At 37.3% G+C, this 13,315-nt stretch overlaps 2 protein-coding genes across 2 annotated transcripts; both read left to right on the top strand.

The window, feature by feature from the left end:
- The first annotated feature begins 280 nt into the window (after positions 1 to 280).
- Positions 281 to 2,059, top strand: LOC126695999 (serine/threonine-protein phosphatase 7 long form homolog). Its single transcript, XM_050392790.1, has 4 exons — positions 281 to 734; positions 831 to 921; positions 1,094 to 1,492; positions 1,748 to 2,059. Exons 1-4 carry the CDS (start codon positions 403 to 405, stop codon positions 2,057 to 2,059), a joined length of 1,134 nt encoding a protein of 377 aa, XP_050248747.1. The 5' UTR covers positions 281 to 402.
- Positions 2,060 to 11,942: 9,883 nt separating this feature from the next.
- LOC126695998 (uncharacterized) lies at positions 11,943 to 12,866 on the top strand. Its single transcript, XM_050392789.1, has one exon. The coding sequence runs from the start codon at positions 11,943 to 11,945 to the stop codon at positions 12,864 to 12,866; it is 924 nt and encodes a 307-aa protein (XP_050248746.1).
- Positions 12,867 to 13,315: the final 449 nt, after the last annotated feature.

Raw genomic sequence — 13,315 nt, 5'->3', positions numbered from 1 at the left:
GCTGACTGTCTCTTCCACATGCTTCTTGCACCACTATAACACCATGCCAATGGAATCATGTCATAAGTGCAGCCATCCATGATCCTATTCACGACGATTAGCATTTTAATTAATACTTATAAAGAAGTAAAATAGCTGGTTTAATAGGGGCATCAAATAAATAAAAATGATTAGCTCACAAGAAACAAAGTAAAAATAAGAATAAGATGAAAAGAAACAGATGTGTGATACCTCCAGTCCTAGTCAGTAATTGGTTAGCCCAAGTAAACCTGGAGGCAATTGTGTACGGAGTTGCTGGGTTTTAGTCTGCCGAATGACAATAAAACTTTGGTGGGGCAAAGAATTCTCATCAGCCGACTTGTTGAGGCCGTTGCAGCGCCATTGCCTCATGACGCAACAGAGATGCAGATACACCGGTATGCCCGGTGCTATATTTTAGCGCTAATAGGGGACAAACTTTTCATGGAAAAGTCAGGAGATAGGGTGCATTTGATGTTCCTGGACTTCATGCGTAACCTTCGTGATCCGCCACAGTATAGTTGGGGTAGTGGTTGCCTGGCCTGGTTATACAGGGAGTTGTGTCGGGCAAGCGAGAAAGGGGCATCGCAGATTGGTGGGGCGTGCACCTTGGTCCAGTATTGGGCATGGGCAAGGTTGCCATTCTTGTGCCCGAGGATAGAGCCCCCACCTGGATGTGATTATGGCCCATGGCCATATGCTCCACTTGCATTTAAGTAAGTCTTTTCCTGATACCAAGTGTGTTCTGCAATGTACTTTTCTTAGTAACTAAATTGTATTATCGTTCTTATGTTATTTGCTTGTAATTGTAGGTGGGTGCGGGTGCCAAGCCCGAAGAGTAGGCCATCCGACATGGCCTTGGTCCACTATCGCGAGCTATTAGTTACAATGCAACCAGAGCAGGTAATAATATTCAAAAAATCTGTTTGGTTATGATCATTTTCGTTAATAATATGATTGCTTCATCCTTTAACATATCTTTTGTTATAATTTTAGTTTTACCTTTTATCTATGTATTTTCCCTTGTTTCACATTTGAAGATGCTATGATAATTGTTTTTTTTTTTCTATCGTAGATTGTGTGGCAGCCATACGAGGCACACTTCGGCCACCTTCCTGAGTTCTGCGTTGCAAGGAGGGATACGTGGACAGCAAGGGTGCCGCTTGTGTGTTTTTGCATAGTAGAGAGACACCACCCAGACCGTGTCCTTCGACAGTTTGGCTTGGCACAAGAGCAGCCTGACGATGTTGTCTACGATGATAAGCTGCATAAAATCGACTTACGTGGGAAGGTGGAAAAGAATTGGAGGGAGGAGCATGGACCGTATATCATTTCATGGGAAATGAGACGACAACAACTTTGTCATGCACCTCCTCAGATTGGTGAGATGCCCCGCAATCATGCCTATTACGTCTGGTACCGTCCGGTCACTCGAAAGTATGTCGACCGCAACAGCGCTAAATTAGATATAATGGTAATGTGTTCTACTTACATTTGATTGCCTACTTCGTTTTACTTGAGTACATGTATGAACATAGAATCAATTTCTATGAATTTCTCAGCAAATCTGGTTTGATTTGACTGACATGTAATGAAATAGTTTTTGATACATATAGTATTCTAATAGAACTGTTAGTTTTGAGTAGATTCATAAGTATTATATTATTCATTCATTAATTGATACATAAATGTCTCAAGTCTAATTGTACTGGTTCTTTCTCCGTTTCAGATTCAAAGCCATTTAGCGCTGTTGGCGATGCTTCCTGAAGGCAGCCAAGCTCACAACCATGTCCGGCGTGTCCTAAATAATGTGGCTGGCCTTGGTGGTGGTCCTGCAGTAAATGAGCATGCAAACAATGGGGATGAGACTGAACTAGCAGCTACTGCAACCCCAAGCACAAGTGCAGCACCCGTAAGTACACCGACTCGTGGTCATCGTGCTACTACAAGCCCAAGCACAAGCGCAGCTAGGGGTCGTCTTCGGCCTGCTACAGCAACCCAAGCACAAGTGCAGTCAGGGGCTGTGGTCGGCGTGCAATAACCCCTCGGGTTGTAACTAGTCTTGAGATGCCTCCACCCATCCCGCAGGCAACTCCTCAGCCTGAGGTTCCTTCACCCATCCCATATGCATCTCCTCAGCCCGAGGTCCCTTCACCTAGCCCACCTTCGCAGCCCAATTTCGATGTCAGTATTGACCAAAATATGACCCCTCCTATACTCCCCGAGACACCCTCATACCCACACACCGGCTCTAGTGCACCCTCTGCGTGGCAATTTTTGCCACCTCAGCAGTGCAGAACAAATGGAAAGCGATTCTATAAGACTCGGTTTTTATGTTGAATCTCGAGTTTCAAAAACTCGAGATGTTAGTTTTCTCAAATGTTTAAAAACGTGCCTAACTTACTATTTTGAATGGCTGAAGAAATCTGATATGCACAATACCTCTAAAGAAGTTGCTTCCGCCTGGGTTGCTGGGGATTTTTCAGAAAATAACTACAAAACCCAAACAATATCATTAGGAGGTATTGTGCATATCAGATTTCTTCAGCCATTCAAAATAGTAAGTTAGGCACGTTTTTAAACATTTAAGAAAACTAACATCTCGAGTTTTTGAAACTCGAGATTCAACTTAAAAACCGAGTCTTATAGAATCGCTTTCCATTTGTTCTGCACTGCTGAGGTGGCAAAAATTGCCATGCAAATCTCGAGTCTTTAAGACTCGAGTTTCGCTTGGCACAAACCGAGTCTATAAGACTCGAGATTAAATTAGAGGAATAATAATAATTTCAACAGATCTCGAGTCTTATAGACTCGAGTTTTGCCTGGCACAAACCGAGTCTATAAGACTCGAGATTTACTAATCCAAACATTGTTCTAAATAAATTTTGAACAGAACTCGAGTCTATAAGACTCGAGTTCTGGTGGAACTATTTTACTAATCCGTTCTGTCCACACTAAAAAACAGATAGCAGTATATTACTAACGTGTTCCTGGGACTATATTATTCAGTCCACACTCAGTATCTTCAAACTCTCACCCAAAAACAGAGCATCCTCAACTCTCACCCATACACTCAGCCTCACTAACTCTCACACCTCTCACTCTCACTCACCACATTGCCTCTCTCACTGCTCTTCCCTCTCAAGAATTTCATATTTCAGGTATGGGTTTTTTGATTTGATTGTTATTGTAGTTGGGTATTAGTTGTGTATGGGTTTTGCCACTAAGAGAACTTCCCAATGACTTTATGGGTTTTCCAATGACTCCATGTTTTTTCCTAATATAAGATGTTCTTCTTGTAGTATCTTTTTGTTGTTGATTTCAATTCCGTGTTTTTATTGGCTTGCATGTCATTTGAGCTATATATTATTTGTTATATTTTCTTTGATTTATTACTAATTCATGTGATTAATCTTAACCATCTTGATAAAAATATGTTTTTGCATTAGCCATTTTGGTGAAATAAAAAAAATTCTGTTCTCATTGACTTTATTCTTTTTGAGGTGTTTCCCTGCATTAATTCTTCTTGATCAAATCTGCCAATTTTAAAGAGAATGAATCTTTCATGAATTAGATTCACCAAATTCTTGTAGGTTAGAAAATTTTATGAAAGATTCATAGCAATGTACGTTTCCCTTGTTATCTGAGATGTGGAGTGTTGCTTGATTGTGGAGTCACCACTTTATCTTGAAGGAGCTAGTGGATTGTTTGAATTTATTGTTAAAAGACAAAGAAAATGGGCACATGGTTATAGTAACTAGTCGCTAACCCGTGCGATGCACGGGTAAGATACTTTGAAATATCTATTTAAATACATTGTATTCTCAAAGCTTTTCAAAAGAATATGCATGTTAACAACTTCTATCCTTTTCAGCTTCATTACAACTCATGTTGGAGAGAGAGAGAGATTTTACCTATCAAAGTATCTGTTTAAACTCCTCTTTTAAAAATATTCATCCATTGGATTCATAATAATGCCACAGACCCTACACAATAAACCATATGCTCCAACCCTTTGATTACAGTGATCCTTTAATGACCATTGCTTCTGCCATTAAAGGATCATTCAAATTAAATTTCTTTGTCTAAGCTTTAACATAAGACTGCATTTTATCTCTAGCTGCTACCCCCAGAATTGAAGCACCTCGACATTTAAACTTGATGAGTCTGTAAACCAAAACATTTATGTCATACTGCTATGTTGCACATATATATTTTTAATTACAAATTATCCTTGCACAAAAAGATCATTACCAGTACTTAATCTTAGCATGATTCTCCATGTAATATAGCAAAGAAACAATTGGTAGATTATCCAGTCCTCTCCAACTATCTTATGGGTCTGCATTTATATTACAAATCATTTAACTTGCCTTTATGCTGTAAACTTGTAGTTGCTTCTTTCTGCAAATTATGCATGAATAAATATTACAATTATCTACTTCCTAGCATGTTCTCTTTAGATCAACCACACCATGGATCTCAAAGAAGGTGGTATCCTTGACAAATGAAAACAATAACTTGGTAAATGCCCTCATCTCTTATAAACCAATTTTCATTATTACAGTTTAAACATACATTAACAGCCAAGATAAACAGTAAAGAAAATGAGAAACTAATAAACTACTTAAAAAACTTCTAGCTTAGTTGAGTATTCTCTGCACTTAATTTTGTGTTATTTCCTATCTCCAAGTCATCCAAAGGACCTGTCCCATCAGTGAATAATTCTTCCATTACTTATAAAAATTGTTTAAAGAAGAAGAGAAAGAACTAAATTGTACTACTAACATGCTGCTAAGTCAACAAAATTTTTAAGGGTACCACATAGTTCAACTCCTTCCACATCTTGGATTAATTTGATAACATTATATAAAGAAATTATGAACAAAGCATGAATGTAATGATTGATTGATGTGCACCAAATCATACCTAACATATAAAATGGAAATTTAAATTTATTTTTCTACCGTATTAAAATCTACTTACAAATCACTCTAAGAAAATTCCTTTATTCATGTCAAAGATTTTATAAACAATTTACAATTATGATACCTCATATTTCTAACCAACTAATTTGTAAAGTTAATTTTTATCAACTGAATGTGTCCATTGCATTCATAGTTGTGACTAAGAAATAGGGAGTACTAAATAGTTGAACCCATTTCTCTACAATCTCTCTGTTCTCCTTGTATCCATCTGATTTCTACACGGTATTTTATTTATTTATTATTTTTTTTTATAAACAACGATATTTCATAAAACAAAAGCCCCAGGTACATCAGGAGTGTACATGGAAAGATTTACATCAAGATCGAAAATTACAATGATCAAGCATAACAAAAAGATTAGAGCAAGAAAAAGAAGAGAAAGCAGAACACCAAGCAAACAAAGAGTGGAGGAGGAGAGATTTAATCTCAAGAGTCGACCGTTCCGTTCCGTTAAAGCATAAACCTTTCAAGAGATTTAATCTGACTTCTAAACAGTAATCTACACATAAACCTCTCATAAATTAATTGATTTACCTAATAAAGCTGGAGGTTCTAAGATTAGTCCATAGAGATCCTAATTTTTGAAAGGTATTAGAAATAATGCATTGAGATATGGAAAACAAAAGGAACAATATTATAGAAAGTAAATTGACCTTCCTCACTATAGTGAAAAAAGCATCCCATGCTCCAAAATAACGTTGAGGCACTCTAGCCAGTAATTTTCCTTCAGATTAAAGTTCAACTTTGACAATTTGCAATCTACACAACATACCAAATAAAAAAGAAGAAGAAAGGACCATTAAATAGTAAATAATCAAGTTGTGTCTCTCTTCAATAACTACTTAAAACCTAAAAAATGGAACATTAAGGAAAAATCTTAAAGATACAAACTTACCCTTATTGTATGGTCCATAAAAAAAGGAAGAGGTTTTTCCCCCCCATTTTTCAGACAGTTTGTCATAATTTTTGAGTGGTCTATTGGCCAAGTCCAATGCAACCTCCATATATAGTTCAAAGAAAAAAAATAAATAAAGGCAAGAGAGATAGAGAAAGGGAGTACCTTCAATGGCTTTCAAATTTGGTAGTTATTCATCAATGCCACCAACTTTTCTTGTGATTTGGTATTGTTGTCCTCAGTTCCTACAAATAAAATCAAATGCACTCAATTTGCATAGAGTAAGAAATGCAAAACATTAAGTACTCTAAATGGTACAATGGATTTTGGACAGTGACCTTGCCTAATCATATCAAAATATGCCCAAAGGATCTAAAAGCCAAGAGAAAGTACTCAAATTAAAAACTTTCACCCTTGACCATAACACTACTTGCTTTGTAAATCAATTTGCTGTATTGAAATGAAAATATTAAATTAACGTGTGTGATGCTCTCAACATAGCTGTGGCAGCCATCCACAATCTTTGGCAAGGAATTAATTCAATATGGACTATAATAAGAGAACCATAATTATCTTTAACAATAATGCCCAAACCTGCATAATTGGTGGCTTTTTGAAAAAGGTAAGTGCCATATTCATTTTGAGATGAGGAGAAATAGGTGGCTACCATTGCCATGTTTTAGGAGCTGCAGTTATGGGCTAACATTGCAAAACCTAAATAGCTAATGGTCCTAGATTGAAATTTTCATATAAAAAATCCAAATTGCATAGAACAGTTCCTAATTTTTGCAATTGAAAATAACCCCCCACCCCACCCCAGAAAAAAAAAAATTTGATTAACTGCAACTGAGAAATTCAAACTTATAATTTGCTTGGCTGACATGTTCAGAAAGTGACTAGGTCCTTTGCATTGAAATAGCATCCATGAGGTTTAGAACAAACCACCATCTAAAATCTCACTTGCAATGTTATATTAAGTAGCAAATGAAGGACTCATGAAAAAACAAAATGATTTGTTAATTTGATGGACCCAACTTACCAAAGTCGGCAATTAAATTCCCCATGAAAACTTGTTAGGCCTAACCTTTCAGAAACCAATCAACATTGAACAATTTGCACTAATGGTTGAATTTATGGAAAATAATGGTTTTGGGGAATTAAGATGTGAAAGACCCAAAATGAAATGATTTATCATGTAACTAAAAAGGCTTCAAAGATTGATAAGTCTAAAGAGGACATTACCTGTACTCTAAGAATTGGAGGTAGAATATGCACAACCATACCAGATGGTGGATTTGATTTTAAGGCATGCAAGTGCTTTGTGGTCAACTTCACATCCAATTTCTATTACAAATCTCAACCACGTCTTGCATGAAATTCACCTGAACAAAAAGCAGCCAAAACACCAAAACATTTACAAATTCCTATAAAGTATATGCACCCTAAAAACCAGAAATAAGAAGCTAATCAACACATGGAACCCTTCACTTACTAACCCAACAACTTTTGAGAGTAAATATGCTTTATTAACAGAAAATTAAAAAAAAAAAAAAAAAAAAAAAAAAAAAACCAAAGCCAAAGTTTACCTGTAAAAAACAGCAAAAACCATTCAAAAGAAACCCAAATAACTCAATATAACAAAGTTTTCAGCCTTTTGAGGGAGAGAAAGTAACAATTAGATAGCAAGGACCCAAGGCCACACACAAACCCAATTGGCAAACACAAATTGAATATACCAATATGAATATATATGTAGAGCTTACATAGGTCAATCTCACATACATATACTTGAATAAAACCACAACATTAAAAAGAAAACCAAATTTCCAAAGAACTAATATTGATATCACAATCGACAACAAAATTTAAAAGAAATATGTAAATAGCATTGCACGTGCATAAGCAATTGGGTTCCACACAGCCAATCCAAAGTTCAGTTTAAGCATTTCTTCAAACACTTGTGCGGCATTGAGAAACCAAAGAAAAAAAAATTCCAAAAATTGAGAAACTAAATAAAATAAAAATATGCCAGAATTGAAAACCCAAAAGGATTAAAAAATGAAACTTGGATGTTCCAATACCAAAGAGAGAGAGGGAGAAAGATTAGGTATTGCTGTCATGATGTACCTTTCTCCATATTCATCTAGCCAATCTGATTGCTAGATGACGTTGTTGAAGCTCTTGGTGATGAGCTCTTCAATTGTGTAGTCGTGGCACTGCAAGGTTGAAAGATAAGTAGAATTGAAAAATTAAAAACAAAACTAAAAGATACATGGAGACCGTAAAAATTTCACCTTGCGTTAAATACCCTACCTTTGGTTTTTTTGAAACGGCAGCAACTGAAAGGACTTGAACATCTGGAGGAAGGAAGAGCCGTGAGAGCCCTAGCATTATGAATCTGAAGTCTGAACTGTGAAGATTTGAAACTGTCTTTGGAAGAGAGAGAGACTGCCGTTAGCGAGCTTGAAACTGTGAAATAGGGGTAAAGCAAAAGAGGGGGAGACAGAAAGGGTTTTTTGCTGTTAAAAATTAAAGACCATTCGGCTGGGTTTGGGCTTTATGGTGGACAACATACAAGTCTATAATTAAGATTGGGTTTTATGGTGGAGATAAAGTTGGGGATCATTTTTCTTTTATTAGTATTTAAAATTTAGGAAATGTATTTTAAATTATAAGAGAAATTCAGAAAAAATGTTGGTAATGACATGGCTGCTGATGTGGCTCAATGAGAGGGTAGCAACATTAAATGCTACGTCTCAGCTTTTAGTATTATATAGATTGTTGAAGTTACAAAACTTCTTCTTGAAATAATGCGTACAAAAGACTAGCAGGACATGAGTATGCAGATATCTCAGGGGATTTAGGTTTGGATGCTAGGATGTAAGTCTTGCTTTGGAGTTGACTGTGTTGTTTGCCATGCTTGGAAATTGTGAACATCTCAGAATATAGTAAAAAAAGAACTTGGAGAGGATTATTTGTGTAGTGACTAAGAAGTACTTTAAGGGCTGCCTAATATTTCCTTCATTTTGCTTTCTGACATGGTGCTAGAGACATTAATATAATTTTAACTGCTTGAGTTGCCCCTTTTCAGTTTAGTAAATGGTAAACGTAGCACTAGAACATGACAGTTCCTTTATTTAGGAATTGTCTGCCTCTATACAAGATGCAAACTTAAGAACCATTGATTTTGTTATAGGTAAATCATGTGGACGTTTACATTTTTTTTTTTCCAGTGAAACCTTTAAAGTCCCTAACACTTTTTATAGTGGTGTAGCAGATTGAGTTTAGATGTGTATAGGTTAATATAGATGTGTATAGGTTAGTACAGGTTAATATAGGTTAGATGTGTATAGATGTGTATAGATGTGTATAGGTTAGTATAGGTTAGTATAGGTTAGTACAGGTTAATATAGATGTGTATGTGTGAACAAAATATTATGGACTTTAATCTTGTAACGACTTTTCATGGAATCATTATGAAAGTGGCCTGTACATAATAGCAGAGGTTCTCTTATTCATTTTTGAAGGGGCTTTTGTTGAGATCAATCACAATGTTGAAGCAGATTTAATTTGTAATGAGTGTGTATCGTGTGTTCATTAGGCTAAAAGGTCCACTCTGATGTGGCTATTAAAGGTAGTCTTGGAATCTAATAAAATAGTTGATTGGGATTTCAGTTGATACTAATGTCTTAAGCATGAAATATGTTGGAAATACTGAAAAGGTCTCGATTCTTTTTTGTTTTGGGGGGGGGGGGGGGGGGGTTTGTATGTGTTACCAAAAAATGTGGCTGTGTTTGTGTTACAAAATTATATGATATATCTTTTGCAATTATTTAGTCCCCCATTATCTTTTGCAATTTTGTATGTGTTAAAAAAAATTGCGTTTGCAATTATCTTTTGCTTTACATGTGTTTACCTCTCATACCATGCTGCTGTAATTAGCCTCTTGTATATAGGAAGGATAGATGGATTTGTATATGTTCAATTGTTAAATATAGTCGTACTACACTAAGAAATGGCACGAAAAAATGTTCAGTTTGTATGTATGATGAAAAGCAACTTATAAAAGTTTCTCGGCCGCATCTTTTTATTAGAAAGTTAAAGACCTACTAAAAAGTTTCTTTTAGATCAGGGAACTTGAAAATGTTTGTTAACTAACATAGTAACTTGACTGTAACAGGTTCACAATGCCTGAAATTGATATAATCATATACTACGGTGGTCCGTTGAAGAATGCCAATGCGAACAAGGGATTGCCATTTGAAGGGCCGGGTATAAAGACCTATTATACCCAAATTGATCGTAGGTTGAAGACCCTTGATGAATTGAAGATGATGGTTATGGAAGAGTTGTGTGAGAACCCTGCTGTGCACAACATACACTTTACTTATCGCATGCCAAATGAAATCCTGAAGCACCGGATTAATTACAAGTACATGGCAATAGAAGCAGACAAACATGTGAAGATCATGTTTGACAAGTTGGAGAGAATACCTGAAGTAACTAACATTGAGTTGTACATACAGTTGGAGCCACGTGCAGAAGTTGGTATTGAGGAAATCCAACAAACACAAACAAGTTTACAAGTTACAGTTCCAGATGCTCAATACCAGTATTTTACACATGTAGAGCATGCTGATGTTCATGCCGATGAAGATGTTCATGCCGATGATGATGATGATGAGGATGAGGATGAGAATGATGATGATTATGATGATGAGGACGAGGATGAGGATGATGATGATGACTATGTTGATGAAAATATTGCCATTAACGGTGAAGATTTTGGCGATAGAGATGAGATTGAAGACATGATTGAACAAGGGGACTTTAGGGACTTTGAGAGGGACATTGATGACGATGAGACATTGGACGGTAGTCAACCTGATGCATACAATGTTCTCAGTGTCCAAAACATTACAGACACAATCCCTGTGTACTCACCACCTGCCTTGTCATTTTCTGAAAATACTTGGGAAAATTTGGTTGATCCTTCACATATTGAGACACCATTTGTGTCTAGTTGGAGATAGGGGATGAATTTGTGCAAAGGCTTGACTTTTGCCAATAAAATGGAGGTGCAACGCGTGTTAACAAAGTGTGCCCTCAAGGAAAACAAACATTTTATGATCAGTAGGTCAACCATGACAAAACTTTGTGCGAAATGCGTTGATGAGTCATGCACGTGGTATGTCTGCGTAGTCATGAAGCCTAAGTTCCACAATCTATGGATGGCCACCGTGTACAAGGGTCCTCACACGTGTATACGGACTGGGGTGCGAAATGATGGTAGAATGATGAGTTGTAAATTTATTGCAGATGACATCCTTAAGAAGTTATGTGAGGATCACACTACCCCAATTAAGCATCTCAGATCTATGATAGAGTCGAAATATGAGGGACAAAAGCCTTCTTACTACAAGGTGTGGGATGCGAAACAAAAGGCGATTGGGAAGATGTTTGGGAATTGGGAAGAGTCTTATCAAAGGTTGCAAAAGTTGCTAATGGCATATATTGATCAGGATCCGACTACCCAGGTGTTCTATCGTACCACATCCACCGGTGAAGATGACACAGTATTTTTGAATTATGTGTTTTGGTCTTTCGGTCCAAGCATTGATGGATTCAAATATTGCAAGCCGGTTATCAGTATTGATGGGACCCATCTGTATGGTAAATATCAGGGAAAGTTGTTGGTTGCAATGGCAACCGACGCTAACAACAAGGTATTCCCTCTTACCTTTGCTATTGTGGATTCTGAGTCAAGGTCTAGTTGGAGGTGATTTTTACAATGCCTCAGAGATGCGATTGGCCGCGTGATACCTAACGAAGGCATTTGCATAATTTCTGACCGACATCTTGGTATCAAAAACGCCATTGCAAACTGGCCTAGAAGGGATGATGGAAGAGCACTGTTATTTCATAGATATTGCCTTCGACATGTTACTAGCAACTTTAACACACATTTTCAGAACTCGACTCTGAAGTCAGCGGCGTTGAAAGCCGGATATGCTAGTCAGGCAGTGAAATTTTATACCATAATGGAGACCATTAAGCAGGCGGAAATTGAGGCCATTAGAAATAAGAAGAAGTTGATGGGGAAGGATGGCAAGGAAAAGAATCAAGATTATCTTCCATACACATACCTAATGGGCGAGTCTGTGGATATGTGGACCCGGTCACATGATGGTGGGAGACGTTTTGGGGCAATGACAACCAATATATCAGAGTGCTTCAATGGTGTATTGAAAGGTGCACGGGGCCTTCCTATTGCCGCGTTGGTTGAGTTCACTTGGAACAAACTTGTCAGTTATTTCCACGACCGTCGTAAAGAATACCTTATTGAGTTCTCAGAGGGTAAGAAATGGAGTAAATATGCCTTCTCCAAGTGGGATGAGAATAAGAGTAAATCTGAGAAACATTATCTCAAGCCATTTAGCAATGAGAAGCTGATATTTCAAATAGTTACCCAACTTAACACGTGTAGTGCAGGAGGGGGAAACCACAGTTATGAAGTTCGATTACAGGAAAGAACATGCAGTTGTGGGAAATGGCAAAACATAGGGATCCCGTGTTCACATGCAATTAGAGTATGTGACTATTTAAATATTGATTCGACCACATATATTCACCCGTGTTATGGTTTGAACAATGCCATTAACACTTATGAGCATGCATTTGTGGTTCCTAAGTCGCAATCATTGTGGAGGGATCCCATAGGGCCAAAGTGGTTGCCTAATCCAGCATTGTTGCGGGCCAAAGGTCGACCAGTGAAGTCGAGAATAAGGAATGAGATGGATGGAGTGAGGAATAAGGATCGAGAACCGGGATGGCGGAGGGAGGATGCAGATTTGATAGAGAGTCAGCCCAAGCAGACATGTGGACTGTGTCATGCTTCCGGGCATAACCGCAAAAAATGTCCGCAGTCCCGTGGCGCTTCCACAAGCGGTCATGTTCCACACTAGGTAGGTAGATGGCAAATACTTATGCATCGGTTAAATATTTGTTGTTCATTCCATGTTGACCTAATGTTTACTATCTTTTCTCCTAATGTGATTACTCTACGTTTTTCAGGCATGCTTCCAAGGACGATGTTTTTGTTGTGAGGACAGCCGATGTTAGGAAAAGTGACTACGTTGTATTGGCTCTATGTGAACTTTTTGGTTTTTGTTGAATGTACTTGTAAATCTCTATTCAATGTATGCCTATGAAGATTGTGATTTCAGTAGTATGGTTAGAACTGCAAATTAAGCGTGGTTGGGCATGTTTAGAATGTTGATATTGAGAATGCCTTTTCTTGCGATGTAACTGCATTTTGCATTGTAAAACCATGTTTATACAGAGAGCGTAAAAGTTTCTGTAGTTTCGTTTGATGTAATGTACGTGTATTTACATTCTCAGCTTCTTTGCCTCT

Source organism: Quercus robur, chromosome 8, assembly GCF_932294415.1.
Source record: "Quercus robur chromosome 8, dhQueRobu3.1, whole genome shotgun sequence".
Taxonomy (NCBI): Eukaryota; Viridiplantae; Streptophyta; class Magnoliopsida; order Fagales; family Fagaceae; genus Quercus; species Quercus robur.
The sequence above is the reverse complement of the archived record's forward strand: the minus strand, read 5'-3'. Positions and strand labels throughout refer to the sequence as shown.

Bases quoted from the DNA above. Each gene is read 5' to 3' on its own strand.
- LOC126695999 (XM_050392790.1), top strand. From the start codon at position 403: ATGCAGATACACCGGTATGCCCGGTGCTATATTTTAGCGCTAATAGGG. The intron at 922-1,093 runs GTAATAATATTC...TTTCTATCGTAG, and splicing joins TTACAATGCAACCAGAGCAG to ATTGTGTGGCAGCCATACGA. The intron at 1,493-1,747 runs GTAATGTGTTCT...TCTCCGTTTCAG, and splicing joins GCGCTAAATTAGATATAATG to ATTCAAAGCCATTTAGCGCT.
- LOC126695998 (XM_050392789.1), top strand. From the start codon at position 11,943: ATGGAGACCATTAAGCAGGCGGAAATTGAGGCCATTAGAAATAAGAAG.